We start from the raw sequence: 24,305 nt of genomic DNA on the forward strand, positions 1-24,305 counted from the left end.
CAAAAAAGGGGATACAAATGAAGGACCATTTTGTATCTGTATATACAAAATAGGATAGATATACAGCTACTTTCTCTTAATTCAATGAGAAGAAAGATTTGTACTAATGGTATTTGGACAGGATATCACATCTGCATCTTATACCATGAATCACCACTAAAAAGACAACAATATGCAATGTATTAGTTATTGAAATTGTCCTACTAATCGATTTTGAAACTTTGTCATTGCTATTTGTTTCTCAATAAAATTAATAAAAATAAATAAATGTGGAGTTCAGTGGGAAAAAAAAAAAGTGCCACTGAAGAGATACAATGGGAAGAACACAGCACCTGTGGTACAGCTTCCCTAGTGCAACTTCAGCCCATCACAAAAAACAGAAGGAAACTTACGGTTTGTGTCTAGTTGTTCCCCCAGAGCCTCATGCAGCCATGGGGAAGCTTCTGGAGTGTGTGATTGATTCTTCATCCAATGCTGGGATTGCACATGTGAGTGCTACCCCCTGGCCCTGGGGTGGGGAATCTGCATTACAATGTGAGGGGAGAGAGGAAACTAGCTGCCAGAGCTGCTGCCCCTACCTTTGCTCTCTTGTTCTTTGCCACCATGAAGGGCTGCTCTCTGCCACATGCCACTCTGCCTTGGAGCAAGCTGAGCAGGGGCTGAAATCTTCACTGACTGTGAGCTAAATAAACCTTTCCTTCCTTCATTTTGGGTGTCAGGTATTTGTCTCAACAATTGGAGAAGAGTAACAGACAGAACTTGATACCAGAGTGGGGTCATTGCTGTGGACATATCTGACCATGTGGATTAAGAGCTTTTGGGAAGAGATAGGAAAGGTTCAGAGAGGTTTCCTACAAGCCAAGCGCTGGAACAGCGTCGGCTGTTCTGTAGGAAATTCTGGTTAGAGCTCAGAAGACCAGAAGGCTGACAGAAATCTGCCTTAAACAGTAGGCTGGGGAGGTTTCTGCTGGCAAGGACTGCATTGGTTGTTGGATTCTGGGCGATTCGTGTTATGGCTCACAGAAAGTTTGCATTTTACTCATGTCCAGAGACTTTGCCTGAGACTGAGCTTAAGGGCAGCAGACTGATTAATCTTGCAAAAGAAATTTCAATGCAATCACATGTTGAGGTAGTAGCATGGATATTGTTGGGGGCTTTTAGTCAGATTTATGCTGAGAATCAAGAGCAAGGAGCCCAGCAGAATGACTTAATTGCCAAGTTTTATTTTTTTATTTATTTTTTTTTAATTTTATTTATTTATTTATTTGTGGTGTGGACAGCTCAGCCCACCAGGGAGCGGGGCTGGCTGGCATGTGGTGCTGGGGGATTGAACCGCGGTCCCTGTGCTTTGCTAAGCTTGTTCTAAGTAGGTGCTTTAGACCACTGAGCCATCTCACCAGCCCCAATTGCCAAGTTTTAGAAAGGAAACTCCAACTCCAATAATGAAGTGGAATGTAAAGATAGAGCTGAAAGGATCTCCATTGCCAGGAGGGAACAAGAGAATAGAAAGGATGGCCTGAGGGCATCACAGGAGGCAGCAGACCACCCCTCCCTTGGCAGCCTCAGAATGGCACAGGAGAGGGACTTCGCTTTGGTCCCAATGCTTGGTATCCTGTGTGTACCTTTTGGAATGGTAAAGGGATGTGCATGAGTCTTTGGGGGTCCAGGGGTGGAATGTTATGGTTTGTGTCTAGTTGTCCCCTGAAAGCCTCAGGCAGTAACGGGGCAGCTTCTTGAGTTTGTGATTGACTTTTTTTTTTTTGTGGTGGTACGGGGGATGGGAACTCAGGCCCTGTGATTGACTCTTGATCCAATGCTGGGATTGCAGGTGTGAGTGCTACCCCCTAGCCCTGGGGTGGGGAATCTGTATTACAATGTAAGGAGGGGAGAGAGACTTGCTAGCTGCCAGAGCTGCTGCCCATCTCTTTGCTCTTTGCTGCTGCCATGAACGGCTGCTCCCTGCCATGTGTCACTCTGCCCTAGAGCCAGCTGAGTATGGACTGAAACCTCCACTAACGGTGAGCTAAATAAACCTTTCCTTCCTTAATTCTGGGTGTTGGGTATTTTGTCCCAGCAACAAGAGAAGAGTAACCAAGACAGAAGCTGAAACTGCAGCAAATTCCAGAAAAGAACTGAGTCATGTGCCATCAAGGGTCAAGGTCATGAAACGTAAGAGCAGTTTTGCCAACAATCCAAGATCCCAGAAGCCTGAGGACTTCCAACAATGCAGGGCAGTGGGGGTGATGGGATCAACAAGAGGTGTTAGGCCAAGTGGTGAGATCCAAAGCAGCTATTAATTTAGTTAACAGTATTGAGCCTATGTTCCAATTCTAGTAATATTTGCTGCCAACGTGAGCACTAAATCAATGTTAATTTCTTAGTTTTAATCAATTGCTCTATGGTGATGCAAAACATTAGCATGAAAGAGAATAAAGTAAAGGATATACGTGAAGTGTTGTCTTTGCAACTCTTCTCTCTGACCAAAATTATCCCCAAATTTTAAAAACTAACTGGGGGATAGAGGGAAAATCCAATGAATATCAGTCAAATGGTGACTTCCTAAATCAAGACAAAAAATCAGGACCTTGGGGCTGGGGAGATGGCTCATTGGAATAAGCGCTTCCCTGGCAAGCTCAAGGGCCTGAGTTCAATCCCTGGTTCCACCAAAAAAAAAAAAAAAAAAAAATCAGGCCCTGGAAGATTATGCTCCATCCTGGTATTTTCGGCACACGGCACCAGCAAATGAATCATTCAAACCAAGGCACTGTGTTTAAGGTTTTTTATTTTTAACTCTGCTTTGGTAGTACAAAAGTTGTAAAAGTACAAACCAGACAGTTAAAAATACATTTAACATTCAAAACATTGAAAATTTTCCTTTACAAATTTTTACATCAAGGTGGTAGCCAACACATTTACTACACCAAAAAGCTGTATCCATCATTAGTGTTTTGTACAGCGAGTTCACTGTGGATCTCCACTCCTTCTGAGGAGAGGGCATAACACGTGAACTGTAAACATCAGTTGCTTTGGGAACCAATAAAAAGCTTATGTGTTGAAAATATTGAATGCTTAACTTTTGGCATATTTGGAAGCCAGCCAGACCAAAACTGCTCAAGTATGAGAAAATATTTAAAATGTACTCTCGGTATAAATACAATTTTAAATATTTTTGAGTATTCCCTTGGCAGCTATATTGCTATAAAAAGTGCTCTGACTTGAATAAAATTTAAAAAAATAATTAAAGCTGAAGAATATCTTACATTTTATCATTCAACATTTAGAGGGCAGAATACATGAATATCTTAAGCAAAAAAGTATGGGTCTTTTACTTTTAAAGACAAACAACTGACCCGGAGGGCACACGCATTATTTACACCAGTGCGCTCCCCGACAGTCCCGAGACTGATGCTTTCTCAGCTGCAGCGAAACTGGCTCCCACGCTGGCTTCTGCCACGGAAATAAAGCTACGCGCAGGCGCTGTTCATTGGTGGCCAGCACGAGGTCACGTGGACCAGTCACTGAAAAGGTTATAGTTTTAGTTTAATGCTAGAAACATGAGTCTAAAACATGTTTTTATAGCCAATACTTTTAAGTATATTTTTACGGAAATATTTTTTTCAGGAGCCAAACAAGAAAGGTGCTTTTTCTCTTTGAAATAATAGAAGTACCCAAGGCACATTACCAACACTGACATGGAGGTGGCAGGCCGGGCTCGGAGATTCCCTGACACCTAGCTGATCGGTCAAAAATACTGTATTTTGCCTCTGTGTCCTTTCAGGTCTTTCATACAGTGTAAAGCTGGAGAAAAAGACAGAAAAGGGAAGGATGGAGATAGAGCCAGAGACACAGAGAGAGACAGATAGAGAGACACAGACACAGATAGCCAGAGCTAGAGACAGACAGAAAGAGCCAGAGACAGACAGACAGACAGACAGACAGACAGACAGACAGACAGACAGACAGACAAGACACAGAGAGACAGAGACAGACACAAGAGAGACAGAAACACAGAGAGAGACAGAGACACACAAGAGACAGAGAACGAGTATTTCCAGGCCTGCATGGAAAGAAGCTACTGTCTTAAATACCAAGCATCAGTTAGAAGAAGAAAGAAACAGCACGAAGAAAACACGCAGAGGTCGCACAGGCGTGTGGCATGAGATGTAAGTAAGGTTGTTTTGTTTTTAGCTTAGTTTGTCATATTTTTTTAGTGAATTGAGGCTATTTTACCCCTTTTTTCCATGGAGAAGAAAAACAATTGATTAGCTCAAGTTGAAACAAAAATCAAACCAGAAAAGTCCCTCAATATTGTGTAAATCCCCGAGGAGCGGCATGGTGGCAGCAGGAGGGAACACCGAGCTCTTGCTCGAGGGACCGAAGGCTAGCCTCTGGCCCCATCTGACTCTATGATCTTTGAGGAGTCAACTTCTCAGTGCTAGATTAAATAACTTTCAGGGACTTTTGCCACAAAGATTTGCCTTGTGTAACAGCCAAACTACACGTGAAGATCACCTTAGCATAAATATAAAAATGGGATATAACACCTGGGGTAAAGGCAATGTGTACACGCACGCACATGCATACACACACACACACATACAGCATAAGCTCTGGCTGTACACAAACAGTTCCACTTACATTACAGAGTGGTCTTGAGGGGGAGAACCCCAGGGTGGACACCAAGATCGGCATGGACACCTGGGAAGGGAGGACTGGGGGTGGTTGATGAGATAAAAAATGAATTCTTTCCTTTTCTAGAAATGTAATAAACTTTTCACACAACTTTTTAAAACTAAAACTTTTTTCAAAGCAAACAGTTCCGTATCCAGTGCAGCAACATTCCCTTTTAGGTTGTATCCGCATGCTCGCTGGCATCACGAAAGGAACTATAAAATATATAAAAATATTCCTTAGGCAACTTCATGTCTTGTAAGTTCTCAGTCTCTTACTCTTCAAATAAGGTCCCCACTGCAAGAGAAAACACACAAAACAAAAAGCTGAAGCTTTAGCAAGAGGGAAACATTACTTATTGACCCACCTGAACACCTGAGATCCAAGTGGCCCTTCTCCCACCCCATCCTGCCTCATCCCTTCTCCCATGATGCACTTCTAGAATTCAGTCGATGGAAATTTAAGTAACACAATTCCAAAAGGACCTCATTATCAAAGCCAGAGAAACAAACAAGGAGTTTGAGAACCACAGGAGATTTGGAGCATTGACAATGCTTCTAAGGTAGTTTCTGAGGTGACATCTTCTTCTCAGGTGGCTTCTAAGGTGACAAGTGCTTCTGAGGTGGTGGTGGCCATTCTCCCTGTGAGTCTTGTAGAATTTCTCTGGGGCAACACGCTCTTGAACTCCCCTGCTACCTTCTGTCACATACTGAGCTCCAGAGTGACGATCTCAGGCACAAGGAGCCTTGGATGTGTCAGGCAGGACGCCTTTCCAAAGCCACACTAAATGGCACCAACCTTGGGTCTCTACCTGAGATGCTTGGGTCTTGGTTGGGTTTCCCTCACAATGTGAGGTCCTCCTTGTCTTCTGAGGCCTTCTGCAGTGCTGGGATTGAACACACACTAGGCGAGCACTCCACTACTCCTGGGGTCCATGCTTTCTCTGCACTCAGCCCTCACTCTACCTGGGGGATTCTGGGTGACGCTGTTACGTCTTTCTGACAACTGGCCTTTGTTATGTCCATGTTTACACTGCATTAAAAATAAAGCTGCCAACCTTATAAAATACTATCATTTCCTGCTCTCCCAGGGGCTTTTTATAAACAACTCACCCAGTTGGTAGCTTTGGACACTTTTACTTTCATGAAGACTGGGCAAGACCAAAATTATCGAGCCACCATTGTCTTCCAAAATACTCACATGCAGGGCAACCTACACAAGCCTGGGCAACAAACCCAGTGGGACTCCCAACGCCATGTGTGCCTGTAAATGCCAAGGGACACCTGAGATGAAAAGAACCCAAAGACACTCACAGAAGCCCAGGGAGAGCTCTCAATTTAGGGTCGTACCATTCACTTATGTTACAACTCAACCTTCAGGATAAACACTCCAATATCAGCCGTATTATCCTTTGCTGTCATTCATAACATTCACAGTAATCTGCAGTGATGATGACAGAAATCAGATAGAGATACAGAGAGAAAAACTGATTTTCCAAAAAAGATGAGTTAAAGGATTATTATTCCCTTAGCTAAAAATGGAAATGAAACACTGTCCTTCCCAAAATGGCACAAGTCAAGTTCTTAGTTATAAACGTAATTCCTTAGGCCACATTTTCCCAGCCTGACATGCTGACCATAAATGTGTACCACCTAGCTGACCACAACGAAATGTGACACTGCTTTCAGGAAGGAACCAACAAACATGAAAATATGAGTTAGCAAAAGCTAAAAGGGCCAAAGATGAAGAAATACTAAAATGATCCTAAGATTTAAAAAAAACAAAAACAAAACATGAGAATGTTCTAGGAAAAATTTAAACGAGGCTATTAAGTAGAAAGTAGGTGTTTCGCTCCTTTTGTCTCCTCCTTCTATGCTCCTTTACAACTTGGCATTTCTGTATTGAGAAAAACAAGGGATGTCAGGCCTGGATGCAATGACTCACCACTGTAAGAGTTTTACGATCCCATTTAGAGTAACAAAAAGTGCTTAGATAGATTTTATACCCAGAAAAATGGGGTCGTTGCTGATGTTACATGGCCTTATGACCCAGAAGCTTCTGAAACGGTTCACAGGATGAGCGGGAAAGGTCTAGAGATACTGACTGAAGACCTAAAATACTGTGAGCCAGAGTTTGGTGGGCGACTGGTGTTGCCACTCAGAAGGCCAAGACGCAGATAGGAAGGAAGATGGTAAAGGCCGGCGGGCTCTAGAGATTTCAGCTGGGAAGAAAGGCTCCATTGGGAGCTGGGTTGGAGGTCATGTGTGGCATGTTCTGAGACTTTGGGAGCGACTGAGGTTAAGGGTGGAAGATTAATCTGGGTATTTCAATTACAACCTGAACACTCAGGTTGTAGCATGGTTCCTGCTTGTTGTTTGCAGTGAGAATCAGGAGCAAAAAGCTCATTTCAAAAGTTTTCTGTTTGGGGATGAGGAGATAGCTCAATAGAATAAGCGCTTGCCTGGCAAACACAAGGGCCTGAGTTCAATCCCCCGTTTCACACACACAAAGTTTTCTTTTCTTTCTTTCTTTTTTTTTTTTTTTTTCTTTGAGGTTATGAGCAGAACATATTTACTGAGAGAAAGAAAGCTCCTGTCCATGAGAGGGACAGGAGGGGGGCCCGAGCGGGTAGTTCCCCCTTCAGTTTTTCCAGAAAGGAATCACCAGCAAAGATGGAGCAGAGGAAAGGCTGACTGCTGAAAAGATTGAAATTAAAAAGAAGCCAAATGAGTACAACAGAACAATAGGAAAGATGGGCGGGAACCAGCAAGACCCACCCTTTACAGCCTAAGTTGCAAAAATGAAAGACTTTGATCACAGGAGAAAACCCCAAAGCACCCTGCTCAAGAACAACAGTCCAGGGAATCGAACCCTGGGATTGGTTCACACTGAGTAATAGGGACTGACAGTACAGAGTCTAAGGCCAGGTATTGAAAAGTTAAGTGCTCTAGGTACACTAACTCTACCTTCCCCAGGAGGCCATGAGTCAGCAACAATCCCCTTTGTCACAGGAGGAACCCAGGCTTCCAGGTCCAGCACCTTGCCATGGGCACACAATTAAAATTGAAAAGCAGGAAGTTCACTTCAAGTGACCAGACCCGAAAGATTATACCATCAGCCTACACCAAAACACACCACCTGATTACCACGGCAACATCTGCGCACCCCTGAGATCTGGTACTCTCGCTTGTCCCTATCTACCTGGTGGGGGCTTAAGGGCAACAGAACAGGAGGAAACTGGAATTGCTGACAGGGCCTCCCCAGCGAGAGTTATTGTGCTTATATGAACAGCTAGATGATGCTAATAACCTGTATTCTAAGAGCCCAGCCGCTGAGACGATCGGAAGTACACCTAGAGAATGGGGGTATGGCTCGGTGATAGTGCTCTGATCTGACTAAAAGCCATGGGCCAGAGAACTGTTATTAATTCAGTTAATTAACTGTTATTAATTAACCACAGGACTGTTAATCTATATTTTTCAATTTAAATATGTGGGAAAGTTATTGATGAAAAGAGTTAAGTTAATAATGTCAACATTAACATTGAAGTCTTGGGGTTATGTGTATGTACTACTAATCATTATGTTAAATATCAAACTTCTTTGTTAGAGGACTTTCTTGTCCCTGTCCCTACTGTACAGAGCGTTGCTACATGCCCATGGGTCACCATGACTGATATACGACACCACAGTCTGGCAGCCGTTCTGCCTGCACAAGGTGCCTGGCACCTTGGCAGGCGTAGGTTAGGAGGAACATACCACAGTGCACTTTTCACTTAAGACACTTCATGTTAGCAGGACTCAAAATCTCAGGGTACGAATTAAGAAAAGGAAAAATCCTGGTTGTAACTATTAATTTCATCTTTGTCTTAGTTTCAGGCAACAAAGTCCCAGAAAGCGTTTCATTGTCTGTTCCCCGAGCCCTTTCAAGGTCACCCTAAAATTCTCCCAAGTCTTTGGCTGCCCCCACTGCTCCGGAGATTCCTTGGGTCAAAGAGCAGATGCTGCGGGTGCTCTTTCCTAAGTCTTCTGAAAGGGCTGGCAACAGCAAGGGCACACTGACCCATGCTTCAGTATATTCTTTGCATAGAATAAAGCTGTGGAAGAAAATCTCAGACACCATCATTGGTGACAGTGAAGCATACTTCTAGCTTCCCAACCCACCATCTCCCAGGTTATGGCCATAAATGTCCAGGAGCTATTCCCAACAATACAGGACAAATATGGCAGGTAACTTTTTAAATAGGTCCAGTATTTCCACTCATGATGGATGAGTTAACATGGTAAAGTAAAACCTGGTTCCACCTCAAGCATCTGTGGGTAAAGACTCAACAACTAGAGAACCAAGAACCAGAAAGTCATGGACTTCCACGGAAGGAGGTGGAAGGAATCTGCTCCCACTGTGGAGGGCAAAAGAAGAGACACCATTTACATAGCATGATGCTTGAGTATGTATACATACAGTGCAATTCTGACAGGATACAGAGAAACTTAAAACCATGAGCCCCTTTTGGGAAGGGCACAGGAGATAATTTTGGTAGTAGGGGTGCAGGTGGAGTCAAAATTTACTTCTGTTAAGTTTTTCACCCTGAAAATTTTTATGCTATTTGGGTAACTTTATTGTGTGTGTCTTTAAAATTTTCAAAAAAAAAAAAAGAGAGAGAGAGAGAGAGAGATTCCATCCTTGCAATCGGCAGGCTGAGGGGAGGTGGGGGGATTGGAGACTGAGGTCAGCGTAAGGTCATCATAAGTTCAAGCTCTGCCATAAATGATCAGCATGACCTTGAACCATACAGGCAGCTCATAAGGGCTCAGCCTATAACTCAGAAACCAGCAGGCACAGGGGAGAAAAGCCCACTGCAAAACTACAACAGAAGCCCCATAACAGCCTGGCCTCCGACTGTCCATGCGCCTTATACCCTGCTGCCTCCCCACGGCCAGCCAGAGTGCCTGACACACAGTAGGGGCTCAATGAATGCATTTGAAAGTTTCAACAGGATCTGAATTGAACTGAACCAGCAGTCAAAATTCCTTCAAGATCTAAATGTCTCCGACCTCAGCCTACCTTAGTGAAGACCAGATGAGCACACAAGCCCGCACCTGACCTGGAAAAGCCAAACGGCATTGGATGATCCACAGGTGCTCAAGGCAGGAGAGCCCGCATGGGAGGAAGGCATGGGTGCTTATCTCCTCACCAGGGAAAGCGGAGCTCCTGGTCCTACGCAGCCACCAAGGGCAGGACCGCCGAAGTGCGCAGGTCTCTTCATCCAAGCCCTACCACTACTCAGTCCTGGAATTCGGGGAACATCAATCCCTCTGAAACTAGCGCTTCACTGTAAACGGGGCTGCTATTATGCACAAGCCCTGAACCACTTCTGTCCTCCCTCACGCGCCTTTCACTCCACTTCACCACCTCTCCCTTCCTACTCTTCACCCAGTGCACCTGCACAGATGCGGCCTCCGTGCCCCTCTGCCACCAGAGATTCCATGAAGCAAGGCTTCCTCCCAGGAACGCGAAGGCCTCAAATAATGTGGCTTTGCCCAGAGAAATGCGTTAGGCAACTGAAGACACGGATAGAAGCCACATCAATGCCCGCGTTAGCTGTGAACGCTTGCTCTTAACTTCTATTCTATTGCCCTGTTCTAGACCAGTGAATCAACTACGAGCCTTCCATCAAATCTGAGATCCTTCTGCTTTTTAAAACAAATACATACTCTACCCAGGCAGGGTGGTATGTGCCTATAATCCCAGGAACCTGGGAAGCTGAAGCAAGAGGATCACTTGGGCCCAGGAGTTCAGGGCCAGCCTGGGCAACGTAACTTAAAATCCACTTGTACAAGAGATTGTTTTTTTAAAAGAGATTTTCTAAAGTCATGTATTTTCCAACCAGAGGTAGGGGTACACATCTGTAATCCCAGCACTCTAAGGGACAGAAGCAGGAAAAATCTTGTTAAGAGTGCAGCATGGAAAAATTAGCAACTTAGTGAGACCAAATTTAAAATAAAAATTTTAAAAGTTAGAGATGTAGCTCAGGGCAAAGGCCCTGGCTTCAACCCACAGTTCCCCACCTTCATGTTTTCCCTGGAAAAAAAATTAAAACATGAGCTAGGAAGGAAAAAATATACTGCTGCTACTTGGCATTTCGCTACCATCACCTTCTTCCCTGGAGAGTGTGAAGACGAAAATCAGTTTAGAGAACTGAAGATAGCAGCAAAGTCAGGGTGCCCCCCCATGCTTCTCCAAGCCTACATGACAGGAAGAAGCAAATAGGGCCCCTGCACAGACAGGGAGCAAGGCTGGGATATGGTCAAGAAAGCCCACTGCGCTTGGTCCCAGAGGCTCGGGGTGAAGCAGCAGCCACGAGTCTTGGCACAAAGCAGACTCAGCTCCCTGCGCAGCGGGCAGGGTGGGGCGGGGTGGGGCGCAGGAGCTGCAGCCTGCACACACTGCCATGTGCCTCCTCTTCCCGTCTCTAAATCGAAAAGAACTCAAGTGAGCAAAGCTTTCAATCCCCTTTCTCCTAATTTTGATATCGCCTCTTAGAAGAGGGAAGCAGCTACCTCCAAGGTCTCCTTAACACGAACAGGAAAGTGGCCCACAGGCCTAGGGGATGCGGCAATGCTACTATTTCTGAGGTGTTCTGGGGATGCAGAATGCTTATATTCTTAGGGAGTAAAGACAGAGCTTCACGGTGCAGAAGCTGGTGCCTGGGAAGTGGCCAACACACAGCACCGCCCAGAGCGCCATGAGTGTTTACTAGCAGTGAGCATTCAGCAGGCACTGAGCTACGTCAAGGACTGATTTCAAAACTAAACACGTGTCATGCCATTTAACAACAAGCCCTCTTGAAGAGGAGGAAACTGAGGCCAAGAAGGCGAAGCAACTGGCCTATGATTATTGGTACTCAAGTGGCACAATTAAAATTAAACCTAGGCAGCTTATTAAAGGAAACTTTTTTTTTTTTTTTTTTTGTGGAACTGGGGATTGAACTCAGGCCCTTGTGCTTACCAGGCAAGCACTTATTCCACTGAGCCATCTCCCCAGCCCCTTAAAGGAAACTTTTACTAAAATGAAAACAATAGTCCCAAAAATAAAAAGAAATATATAGTGATTAATTTTTGTTTTAAGAAAAAATTAACTGGGAAACCACTAGAGAAAAACAGTGAGAAATCTTCATGACGTTGTCCTGGGCATGGGTTATTTTAAATAGGACACCAAAACAACAGGCAACAAAGGCCAAGCCAGACGAACGGGGTCACACCAAGCTGAAATGCTGCTGCACAGCAAAGGGAACTGCAGAGTTAAAGGACAGCGTACAAAATGAGGGAAAACATTTGCACATTACATACCTGACAGGTGGTTAATCCAGAATTTACAAGAAGCTCAACAGCAAAAAACCTCTGAGTGATCCAATCAAAATGGAGCAAAACTTAAATATTGAAAGTGAACATGCTTGAAGCATTGTCGTATGAACTTATCAAAGCAGTGTTTTCAGTAAAACACAAAGAAAAAATGGGGAAAGGACCGCATACTTCAGAAGCACGCACTGGTGAATGCTGACTGCAGTATCATTTTTAAAAAGCAAAAGTCCAGTGACAATGAAGACAAGGCAGTGGCATTTGGAGACTGAAAGCAATTCGATTTATTTAACTTTGAAGAACAAAAGCTTATTCTTCTAAGAAGAAATCAAAACACATTTTCTGTGGAAAAAAAGAAACCATTTTAACTGCATTGCCAAAATAAATCAGGCAGAGTGTAAGTTAGATCTAACCACAAAAAAAAAAAAAAAAAAAAAAAAAAAAAAAAAAAATCCTCAGGCCAAAGAAGAACGAGGGGGAGGAGAGGACAAATAACAGAGACTGTTTTTAAAAGCTCAAATGAAAGAGAGAGCGGGGAATGCTGCCCCCATCTTCCTAACAAATTGTTTCAAATGCTTATTCTTCTCCTTCGGTATGATTGATTCTAGGGAACCTCCAAGGATACAGAAAAATCTGTGAAGTCTAAAGTCCCTTATACAAAATGGCACACTAGTTCCATAAAACCCACACACTCTCCTGAAAACCTCTGATCACCTCAAGATTACTTACAGTAAAAGCATGATATGAATACCATGTAAGCAGCTGCGACACTGCACTGCTTAGGACATGAGGACAAGGACAAAATGGGCCTATTTCAAATAGATACATCTTGTACAATATACTCTGGGTCCATGGTGGGATCCGCGGCTGTGGATCCCGTGGGCACAAAGCACTCGCTGAGCCATGTCTAGTTTCTGCTAAAACAGCAACAGAAAGGAAGAGGGCGGGGGAAGGAAGCAACCCACGAGTGGATCTGCGCTGGCACTTAAATATCTGAGTCTGTAGTAAAACACACTACAGGAATCTGGTAAAATAGCTTAACTAAAATTCCAGAAATTTGAACAAAAATATGTTTCAGGGAAAAAAAAGTAATGCAACAATAAAGAGCATTCCACTGTATGAAGAGGCACACACTGCCCCTGTGCTACTGTATCAGCTACATTCTAGGCTGATACAATCAGATTCAGTCCAGAACCACAGACTGTGGCCAGAAGGAAAAATTTCAAGTTGCCCCTACTGAAAACTGAGTCCCTTTAACTATCACAGAGGTACTCTTCCCTGTGCGAGACACAACCGCACGCTAGCAGGAAAATCTTTATGGGTACATAATTGTTAAAATGCCAGTGACTACTTCTTTCCTTTTTCTGAGCCCATGCCCTGCTGGAAGAGCCGCCTGTGGTCACCACAGCAGAGTCGGCCTGAGCAGGGACCTGGACCCAAAAGAAGGAAGCCTGTGATACCTGGCTGCCTGGGTTTGATGTTAAGCTTGTCCCTTTCTTCCTGGTAATTTACACAAGACCCTTAAGACCCTCTTCTGCAAAATGGGGAACTACCTAGCACCTACCTACTGCTACTGCCGTCATATGATTAAGTAAGTTAACCCATGCGATGGCCTTTCAAAGCATGCCAGGTGCAGAGGACCCCAAAAGCTACATTACAATTCATTTATTTCATGCATCGTGGGCAATCATATTATTGTCTCTGCTTTCCCATAATAAAAAATGTATTTTTCATTTCAAAATTACAGCAAGCTAGAAGCTCAGAGAAAGCCCTTTTGTAGGGCCTGTGTGCACACTGTGGATGCGGACAGCACAGCGCAATATGAATATGACCTCCTCAGTGGGGTCAGCTGTGTCCCCAACACCGGCCTTAAAAACCAATGTGCTTTATACCTTTATTTCACGGTCAAACAGAATACAGGACCAGGGCACATAAGGACCATTTCCAAATGGGCTCTCTGACCCTCTTTCATATAACTCTGCAGGATGGCAGCGTGCTTTGCAGACAATATCAAATTGTAAGCCAATTAGATATGGCTGGGTCTTCAGGTGGTAGAGCATATTTCCATGGTCAACTGCAGACAGAATTCGGGCCAAGAAAGCCAGGTGAGCAAACCTAACTCCTCTGACCTTCCCAGATCTTGGCCAGGCCCAAACCTGGGGGAGTGCAAGAATACGATCGCTCTACAGGTGGCGTGCAACTGAGACAGGTTCTTACACAAACAACCGGCTCTGTTGCTCAACTTGCTGCGCAGGCCAGGACCCATCCACACACCTGATAGGTGCCGACGGGGGGCCACACTGTCCTGGCTACTAAGCCGGCTGGGCCCTCCTCACCCGACCTGGACACTTCTCACCCCAGACAAACCCTCCCTGACCTTCATCAGGACGCTCTTCTAGCTTGCCCCTGTGACCCAGCAGTCCAACGCTAACATCCAAGTTACTGTTGTGCCCAATAAAGTTTCCTGTGATGACATCTATATTTGCAATATCCAGCAGGGTATCTTAGGCACCTGTGGCTGCTAAATACTTGGAATGTGACTAAATGCAAGTACTGAGTGAAATTTTTCATTTTAATTAAATTTAAGTAGTCACAAATGAGGAGTGACTGTCACACTATGTCATGAAGTTGAGATTGTTGGCACTCCCCCCAGCAGTACTGCAGGATGAAGGAAAGGCAAGTGTTAGATCTGGAGTAAGAGAGCCAGGTTCCACTCCTAACTCCTCTTTCCAGCTATATACCTTACTTTTACGTGTATCAGTACCCTCATCTGTAGCAGTGGGACGGGCATACCACCCCCACAAGGGGGCGTTTATAATGCTGACATCTGAGACAGACATCAGCACAAAGTCGAGAAGTCTGGCCTATTACTTACTTAATCCGAGCTTCCTCTATGGTTCACCTCATCACCGTCTTCCTTTTCCTACATTCCACTTGGCTCTCTTGCCAAGGTTACTGAAACTGGCTCAGAGACCTAAGACGGACTATTCTACATTACTTCTCTTTACAGGAAGCTCCTAGGCGCCTCTGAAGCTAGGAGAAAGGGCCAGATTTTCCCAAACGCAAGCCTGTAAAAACCAGCACTAAGTAGCTATCAGAGAATTCAGGAACACAACTCCCCTAGCTTGCTTCTAGAACAGGCTTAGCCCCTCAAAGCCCGGCAGATCATTTGAGAACCTCCAACCAAAACACCCGCATCCTTGCTACTGAACAAGGGAACTGACCCATAAGCAGAGCACTGGCATGAGCGGAGCCTTTCCAAGATGCCAGGCCTGGCGGCCCCTGCTGCGCCACCACACCCTCACAGCATTCTCTGCATGTGCCAGTGAGGCACAACTAACTGGTGTATTTTACCTGGGTCCCCATGCTAGCAAGTGGCAAACTGGAATTTAAACCTGGCAGACTGACTACAGCACTCAGGTTCAATTGTCATTACTTTCCTGCACCTTCAAGGCCGGGCCTGACGCCCCTGCACCAGCACCAATTCTACCTTTGTTCAGATAAACTCTTCCGTCAAGTCAGGACCAAATGGCTCCACTGGACCCTGTAGAGCAAGTGTGCTGTGCTGCCTGCTTCCATGTAATAAGCATAAAAAGGATAAATGCTACGCAGCCCAGAACAGAAAGGGAAGAGCAAGATGAAAGCTGAGCTGGTACCAAGTTATCATAGGTATTCTGCTTTGCTCTGCTAAAGCAGTATCTTCCTAAATGAAATTTGCCAAACCAAGAAGCATTCATCTTGCTTTTGAACTGCTCCAAAATACTGTTTCCATTGGGTGGAAACAGTATTATTCCTCCTGAAGGGAGTTCAGGGTAATGTTCTTATTGAAGATATGTTCTTTGATGTAATACATCCAAGAAAACTGATTTCCAATCAGAGGAAAAAGCATTGGATCAGTAGCTCCTGCCCTTTCAATCACAGTTTACCTAGACGTGATGACTAAGATACATGTGATTCAGTCATAAAGACTTAGATGTATCAATCTGGGATTTCACTTTTTAAAGCCTAGAATTTTTTCCCTTTTCTGGTAAGAAGACAAATGCGCTTCGTGCTCGTGGTTTCTGGCTCACTCCGGTCCCCACTGCACCATACTACTGTACCACTGCACCCCCTGGTCATGCAAGCCAAGCCCCTGAGGGCGCCGAGTCATCCCCTCAACCTTCCTGCTTCCAGCAAAGCTGTGCCACCCCCTGCGGCACAGAGGAGCACAGCCGGCTCTCAGACCTCCCCACCATGTACCACCCCGCCCCAAAGCTGCCAAGGCTCACCTGCTACTCGGTGCCGCTTCGATCTCTCTTCACTGGAGTCACAGGCACTTCCCCGTTGACACTTTCAGTCCCACCAACAGACATCAAACTTCTCCGATCCTTCTGGTTTGGCCTGTGTTCCACTTTCGTGACTCTAAATCTGAGGGAGAAAAGAGGTGATCTGACGGCTTTGCTTTTCCAGAAAACATCAATTATGGTATTCATCTACAGGACCCCTAACAGACTGTCAGAAGGTAGGACAGTAATGGAAAACATTCAAGAGAAGCGGCATTTCAGACCAGCAGGTCCCCATCCCCGCCCCCCTCTCCAGCTTACTGTGACTCAACCACATCACAGACTACACTGCTGGTATTATAGAGTATGAAAGTGCATTAGAAAGTACAAGTATTCAGATACAAAATAGCCTTGGTGTGGTGGCAATGACACGGATTTTAAAAATGGGTAGCTTTTTTTTGTATTTTTTTATGTATTTGGTACAGGGTCTCACTATGCAGCTCGGACTTGTAGTGAGCCTCCTGTTTTCAGCCTCCCTAGCACTAGGATTATAGGCATGAGCCACCACACTTGTTCTCGGTGACAGGCTCATCACACCCAGGGATCAGGACCGACAGGTGGCCTTGGTACCAAGGATCAAACCTTGGTATCTATGCTTGCCTAAGCAGGTGCTTAGTCCACTGAGCTATCTCGCCAGCCCTCAGAAATGGTTTCTTTAACCAAAGAAGACTGCAGAAAAATATAGCTGGTTAGTAAACTAGACAAGCATAAACAAAATAGGTGACTACCTCACAAAAACACACCTGTCGGAGGGTTTTGACTCTGTTTACATATGCACACACACACATATGCACATGCACACCCACACACAGGAGATCCTCAATAAAGCATTCCTTCAGTACTAAGAAGTAGTAGAGTTTAGGAGTTTATTTCTGCCTTTTCTTTAAAGATAAAATTTTCATTAAAGGTTAAGGAAAAAGTTAAAGAAGGCAGAGATTTTCATTAAGAATTAAGTAGTTATCTAGAACATCATACTCAGATCCTTATAGTATTTTCTTTCTAGTTCTGGTCTAAATTTCCTTTTAAGATGATACAAAATAAAATTCTCCTTCTTCGCCCAAAATGAGGTCATGAAGCGTGAGGAGGAGGAGGCAAAGGAGCAGGGGAAAGACATGAGCACAGACCTGTCCTTTCCAGCTGGAAGACTCTCCAGCAACACATGCTGCCCACAGGCTGCAGTCACTACATGCTCCCGGCCCAGTGGCCAGGAGCAGAGCTGGACCGCCACCATTGGAAAAAGCCATGTTGAATCCAGGTTCAAACTTTCAGCCGAGTTTTCTCTTTCAAAGCAAACAAAACGTGCTTTGTGCAAACAGCTACAGGCTCTTACCTGTCTGCACTCAGAAATTCCCACGACTGTTCCTCTCAATAAAACCCTGAGGTCGTGAGCTGTCCTGCAGGGCTCTGCTGCGAGGGAGCCGCAACCGCCCCCCACCCTGGGGGCTATGCAACAACCTGATGGCGCCCAGCTGCATTAAAACAGCGAGGGTAATAGGGCATGTCCTGAGTGCCTGGGGGCCCCACCAGGTCTCGAACTTTCACATGAGTCATTTCACTGAGTCTTCAGAGCAACCTTATGAGGTGGCTGTGACTGACATCCTCACTTTGACCAAAGGGAAACTGAGGCACAAAGCACTCCTAAGCAGCAGTGCCAGAACTCAATGAGGTGGTTTCAACAAGTCAGGCTCCCCCGCGCCCAGAGGTTTCTCAGTAGAAAAACAAGGTGCCGTCTAACAGCTCTGCTCAGCGCACCCTGTCCCCAGCACACAGCCTCACTGCCTTTCCAAATGTGGCCTCAGCAATGAGCTTCCTGCAAGCGCCTCAGAACTCAAACTGCAGAACTGCAGAGATGCTTCACGCCAGGTTGCTGTATCCCTCAAAATGCAAGATCTCACTTCACAAGGAAATGGTGCTGCAGGACTGAGATGCCCCAGGCACAGCAGAGGTAGACTGAAGCAAGCGGTCAGCACAAAGCAAGCAGCCACCGCAGCGTGCAACAGATCCCACGGCAGAGACTGTCAAGTGCCAGATCCATCCGGCCTCTGTACCCTGGCACATGGCAATGTGGTATTTCCTGGATGCCTAGCAGTTAGGTGTGGGCAAGTGATTAATTCTCAGCGTGGACTGTGAGCCACGTGACATGCACCACTCCTAGGATGGCCTCGTGATGAGCCAGCCACGCTGCTCCCTGGCCATGTGCTTAGATTTCCAAAAATGAAACAAAAGGTCTCATCTGTACACAGGTGTGGTTCTAAGCTCTGTGACAAGTAATTAATCATTCCCCTTCATTGAAACATCTCCTCATCCAGCAATGGCTGTCTTCTGGGAGTCTCCTGTTACTGAAAAGTCCACATCAGAAAGCGTCCAGAAGCCCCGGTCTGCCCTGAACCAGGCTTACAGCACATACTACATATCTAATGCTAAGTGCAAATCTGGACACCAGAGCAACACACGCAAACCCAGAGCATTCTGAAGGAACTTACCTGCCCACGGAGAGGACAGTGACCTCCCCTTGGCGTCGTGGTCGGGCCTCTCTGGACTTGCTGGTGGGTTTTATGAAGTGCCATCGCTTGTGTCTGCACCGCTGACAGACATCTCGCTCGACAGCTCCGCCCACAGTGTGCAGATGGTGGCCACAGACGTGCTTCCCTGGGGTGGCTCCTGGTGACAAGGGCCCGGGACTCACAGGAGGGCTGCCAGGGGTGCTAGGAGTCAGGGGGCTATGGTGGGGAGGAAGAAGAAACAAAAAGGTAGCAGGTTTCATGAAAGAAATCCTAGGCAGAGCATTCTCTCCCTGTAATGTAAGAAACAGATTAAGATGGGGGGAAAATTGCGCAAATGGGTTTGGTGGGCTGATCTTAGATACAAGCATTCAGCTCTCAGGCCCCACAGGGACAGCTCATTTCAACCAATAACAATGTTATTTATCACTTCAAGAATTCAATTAACTGGTTAGAAATAGAGACAAACTAGCGCTCTAATGGCGACACAATGTTTGCCTTCCAGGTGTTAGGTTTCCTTCCGAACACCATCTCTCTTCTCATGCAATCTTACTACCTTCTCAGACACAGCCATGTCTGCCTAGAACTCGAGCAGGATCATCCCCTGAACATTCATGCCCTGGGTGACAAAAAACAGAAATACCAGTGGCATTGTTGGATGATTTATAATAGTAACAATATTCAATGTAATCTGACTATTGCCATCATAGGAAGAAAGCTTTAGGTCAAGTTATCCAAAGTGATGCTCAAAACAGATATTGATGGTGTTGATAATAGTAATAAAAAATAAACATTTAGCATTCCAAGAATTTTATGTTAATTCAACTAATTTTTATAAAACCATATGACAGAAGAAGACTGGGTTAGACATGGTGGTAAACACCAGTAATACCAACACTAAGAGGCTGAGACAAGATGATTGTCACTAGTCTGAGCCAGCCTATGCCACACAGTGAGTTCAAGGACAGCCTGAACTACACAGCAAGACCCTGTCTCAAAAAGAAAAAAGGACAGGGTGGAGAACACAACCCAGTGGCCAAGTGCTTGCTTGGCATGTGCAAGGCCCTGGCTTTGATCCCCAGGACAAAGAGTAGAAATAAAAATGAGGGCACTGAAGTTTAGAGAAACCAAGTAGCTTGCAAACAATTGTGGATCAAAATCCAAACCTAGGAAACTGAATTGCAGAAGCCAGTCTTCCCGACCACGCCATGTGGTGCTTCAGGAACAATGGAGACCACTTTTGATCTTCAGTAAGAAATGTGGCCCAAACAGCCAAAATGTAACAAGCAGGTGTATAAGGGCCAGATGTTGGCTACTTTCATAGGGCACGTGTGCAGGCACTCGTCCCTAGAACAGGAAGGATGAGAACAAGACAGAGCAGGCTGGACCAGGTATGACCAGCCTCTGGTGTGTCACAGAACCTGATACCTGACACGCAGCAAGAGCCCCAAAGGCACATGGGAGGCTAGCGATGGCAGATACCAGCTTTGGGGCTGCTGCCACACGGCCAAACCAAACATATTTCAAAGAGGCACAGGCCGTGAGTGAGGGGATAGCCTCCACATTTGGCCACCTGGAAGTTCCCTGGTGCTCTCTAGTGATGTTCCAGAAGTTATTAAAATAAAAACCCGTAGCAGGACCTTCCCAGAGGAAAGCAGTGTGAACTTGACACCACATGTTGGAAAGCTACATCTAGGCTTTTAACTAGTCGCTCCACAACCACTTATCCAGTGCCAGCTGTGTACAAAACCTGAATACGGCTACTACAGGACACCCACCGACAACTGACCCAAAGACACCAGCGCTGATGGTCTCAACCCAGCTGTCCACTGCCAGGGCTGCAGCGTGGCAGCAGTCTGTGTCCATCTGCGACTCACAGCCCAAGCTCGCCTCTCTGCAGTCCAGGGTCCAGCATCACTGACCCAATATCTCCTGCTGCACTGATACTCCAGAGGTGCCACATGCATCCCCCGCAACGAAGCAGAACAAGATCCAAGCCCTGGCCATGTCTCAGTCCCAGGTGGCCTTCTTGCTGCCGCCACAGGCCATTCTCTGGCCACCTCAGATGAACCTTATGCCCTATATTTGTGCATTACTGCCCCTTTTCTCCTGGACTCTCTTCTTTCTACAAGCAGCGCTGCTTGGGAAGGCCTGGTTCGCATGATGCCCCATCCTCCCTGACCTGCTGCGGGCCTGCAGAGCACCTAGACTCTCAGCTGGCTTCTCCCGCAGCACACTCAGGCTCCGTTCCCTGTAAGGCCTCACATGCCCACCTCCAGGGCCAGACTGAGCTCCTCCTGGGCAAGGGACTAAGAGGACCACGGACAGCTCAGAATCCAGCACACAGTAGACATTTGGTTAAATGCTCCTTACTGGAAAAATGCACACTCTACTGTCATCCTTAATGATGAAAGAATATGGTGCTCACTGACCATAACCTAAGACCAGAAATAAAAAATTAAACTGCACCATGTATGCCCAAAGCCACTGTTCATTTAATCCCCATATGAATAAAGGTATTTCAGTGTCCCAGTGCCTTGCACTCCTTCTACCCAATGATGTCAACGCATGGTTATCTCCACTTTACAGACAGTGGAGTGGAGCTTGGCCTGCTCAGCTAACCTGCCCAGAATCAGTGGCCAGGAAGCGGTGAGGGAACAGTCTCCCAGTGTCAGGACTCTGCTCTGGGCTTCCGTGCCTTACTCCCCCTGGCGCTGAGCTCTAGCACAGCAGCTCCAACCCAGAGGAGGTCCCTCAGGTACACTACAATGTGCAGACACTTGGGGTTGTCATACTTTGTAAAGGTAAAGGGGGCAGCGCTCTGACACCTGGTGAGCAGAGGCCTGGGACTGTCAGAGATGCTGCTGTGCAGACAGTGCCCACAGACAGCAAGAAGCAGGTCCCACTCTGGCAGGAGAAGCACTTACCTTTCAGCATCGACCAGGCTGTTGTCTGCTACCATTGCCTTTAACACATCCACATTTGCTGAGGAATAAAAAGGAAATTAAAGAATTAACATGGGACGAATGGGCAGTCACGGCATTACAAGAGCAGAAAAGCTGCTGGAAAGAACACACAGTCCACGTAATTCCTTCAGTTCCTGGAAGAGGTCCTGGGCGCTGGGTAAGGCAGGGAGGTGGGCCAGCTGGCTGAGCTGTGTCTGGGCGACTCGGGCCCCACATCTGGACAGACATCCGAGAGTTGCATGTGTTGATCACAACTCATAAGTTAAGTAATATAGAGTGAATTAGATTGGCTTTAAATGTTTTTAAATTAGACTTTCAATGTTGTTTTTTTGTTTGTTTTGTTTTTAACTCCAAATACGTGGGAGAAGGGAAAGCAAGGCTGCAACAACCAAAACCAGTCCAAGCTTCTTGGGGTCCCTGCTCGCGCCTACACCCAGCCCCTGCTCCCTGCACCCCTGTGGGGTGGCCAAGCTCTTCAGCACATAAAGCCATGATCAGTGGCTGCTGGCTCTTTCACTGGCAAGGCCAAATGCTATCACTGCCACCTAACCTTTTCCACTGATCCTTAAAGCATGCTTCTCATGACTAACCACAACAAATTTTCTAGAGAGGAAAGAAAAAAACAAATCATTATTTTCGTTAGCCACCACCACCATGTAACATTCAAATGACATCCTCAGAGAAGGACAACCAACTCCAGCTCCAACGCCTCTGGGTGAGGGCTGAGGTAAGGGTTACGCACAGCGCTTCTGAACCCAGGTTTCCTTCTAGCCCCAACCTGGACCTTTTTCCACATTTTTCACTTATCAGCCAGCTGTGAAAGCCTCATGCTAGATACATTATCTGTCTTTTTCTGGTCTGTGTGCATATTTGTGTGGTCAGGATTTTTTTGGCTCTGCTAAGATCCAATCTGCATCCTCTTGAGGGGCACACCCTTGAGAATGCATGAATTTTTTTAGTAAGAAATATTTTCAAGGCATAATAGCAAACACTCATAATCATAGCACTTTGCAGACTGAAGCAGAAGGACTACAAGCTCCGGTCCCGTGTAGGCAACTAAGCAACTTAGTGAGACCTTGTCTCAAAATTTTACAAAAATGTAAAAAGGGATGGGGATGTAGCTCAGGGAGAAGGCCCAGGGTTCAGTGCTCAGTACCACAAAAAGAAAGGAATCAGTGGTGGGAAGAAGGAAAGAAAGGAAAGAAGGAAGGAAAGGCTAGTGCAACATGCCATTCTTTGCTAAAAGCAACACTTCCTTTACCCTTCATTCGTTTCTGCGAGGATGTCAAAATTTACTTCCAAACACAAGTTTACTTAAAACAAGGTTTTTGTCATTACACAGGTACCAACCATGGACCCACAGCACCTCTCTGCATACACAAAAACACAGCCACTTTCCCTTTTGACCAATAGAGTAGAGTCAGGAAAATCATTTTGTTTCAAGTGATGGTTTCAGATATTGCCGTTGTTTTGATGTGATTTTTCTCCCCCAAAGATTTCATGTGCTGGAAGACTGTCCCGAGTGGCAGTGGGAGGGGCGGTAGGACCTCTGAGAGGTGAGTGATCTTAGCAGGTGGTTAGGTGCTCGGTGGTGCCGCCTTCAGAAGAAACTGAAATAGTTCGGGGGCGGGGGTGGGGGGATGTCTTCAATCCCAGCCCTCGGGAGGCAGTGGGGAAAGACTGCTATACATTCGAGGTCACCTTAGCTACATAGTGAGTTCAAGGCCAGCCTGAGCTACATAGCCAGATCTTGTCTCATAAAAATTAAAAAAAAAAATTAACCAACAACAAAAAATTGTTATAGTTCTCATGGTACCCTGGTTGGTTCTCAAAAGAACATTGTCACAAAAGAAGGCTGGAGACACAAAAGAAGGCTGGAGATGTAGTCCAGGGACAGATAACCTGCTTCACAAGCTCAGGCTCTTGGGTCCATTCCCAGCACCAAAAAATAAACACAGAAAGCCCAACTCGTGACTTGCTCTCTGACTTCCCTTTGGCTCATGCTTCCCCTGTGATGTCCCCCACTGGGACGGGACCCAGCCCCCCTCTCAGCCACCACCAGAGCCAAATCAGTGATGCTGCCGGACTTCAGATCTAGAACTTCCAAAACTATAAGCTGAATCAACTTCTTCTCTTATAAAATTCCTAGCTTCAGGTATTTCAATATAATAACATAAGACAGACTAATATAGATATACAGTCCCATATGCAATTCTGCATCTTATTATTGCATACAAAATACACAATAATTTGCCAGATTACACTTAACTACGTGCCATTATTTACCAAACTATAAACGAAAAGAAAAACACACAGGATACGAAAACAAAGACACCAAAAACAGACCTTATAATAATAAGCTTTCTAAAAACAAAAGTTTAAACAGTTCCCTGAGAAAATCAATCACCCATAAAATGATCAATGCCCTTAAAATGAAACAGCAAATTATAATGTGATATCAGGAAAACAAAGAATAATGTAGTAATT

The 24,305-nt window shown here is 45.6% G+C and overlaps 1 protein-coding gene across 2 annotated transcripts in view; it reads right to left on the bottom strand.

Annotated features, from left to right (window-relative positions):
- Nucleotides 1-24,305, bottom strand: part of Rell1 (RELT like 1) — an 80,434-nt gene that overhangs the window by 16,725 nt on the left and 39,404 nt on the right. The window contains exons 4-7 of one of the 2 annotated variants that reach the window (XR_002818365.1): nt 21,780-21,837; nt 18,835-19,071; nt 16,298-16,436; nt 4,585-4,968 (exon numbers count right to left, since the gene is read on the bottom strand). Coding sequence is in view for 1 of the 2 variants with exons in the window: in XM_023702810.1 (XP_023558578.1) it covers nt 16,301-16,436; nt 18,835-19,071; nt 21,780-21,837 (431 nt within the window). In the remaining variant the exon portion in view is untranslated. Of the gene's footprint in view, nt 1-3,949; nt 4,969-16,297; nt 16,437-18,834; nt 19,072-21,779; nt 21,838-24,305 lie in introns of those variants that run through there. The other variant, XM_023702810.1, reaches the window with a different exon arrangement.

Source organism: Octodon degus, unplaced genomic scaffold, assembly GCF_000260255.1.
Source record: "Octodon degus isolate 3935 unplaced genomic scaffold, OctDeg1.0 scaffold00158, whole genome shotgun sequence".
Classification (NCBI taxonomy): domain Eukaryota; kingdom Metazoa; phylum Chordata; class Mammalia; order Rodentia; family Octodontidae; genus Octodon; species Octodon degus.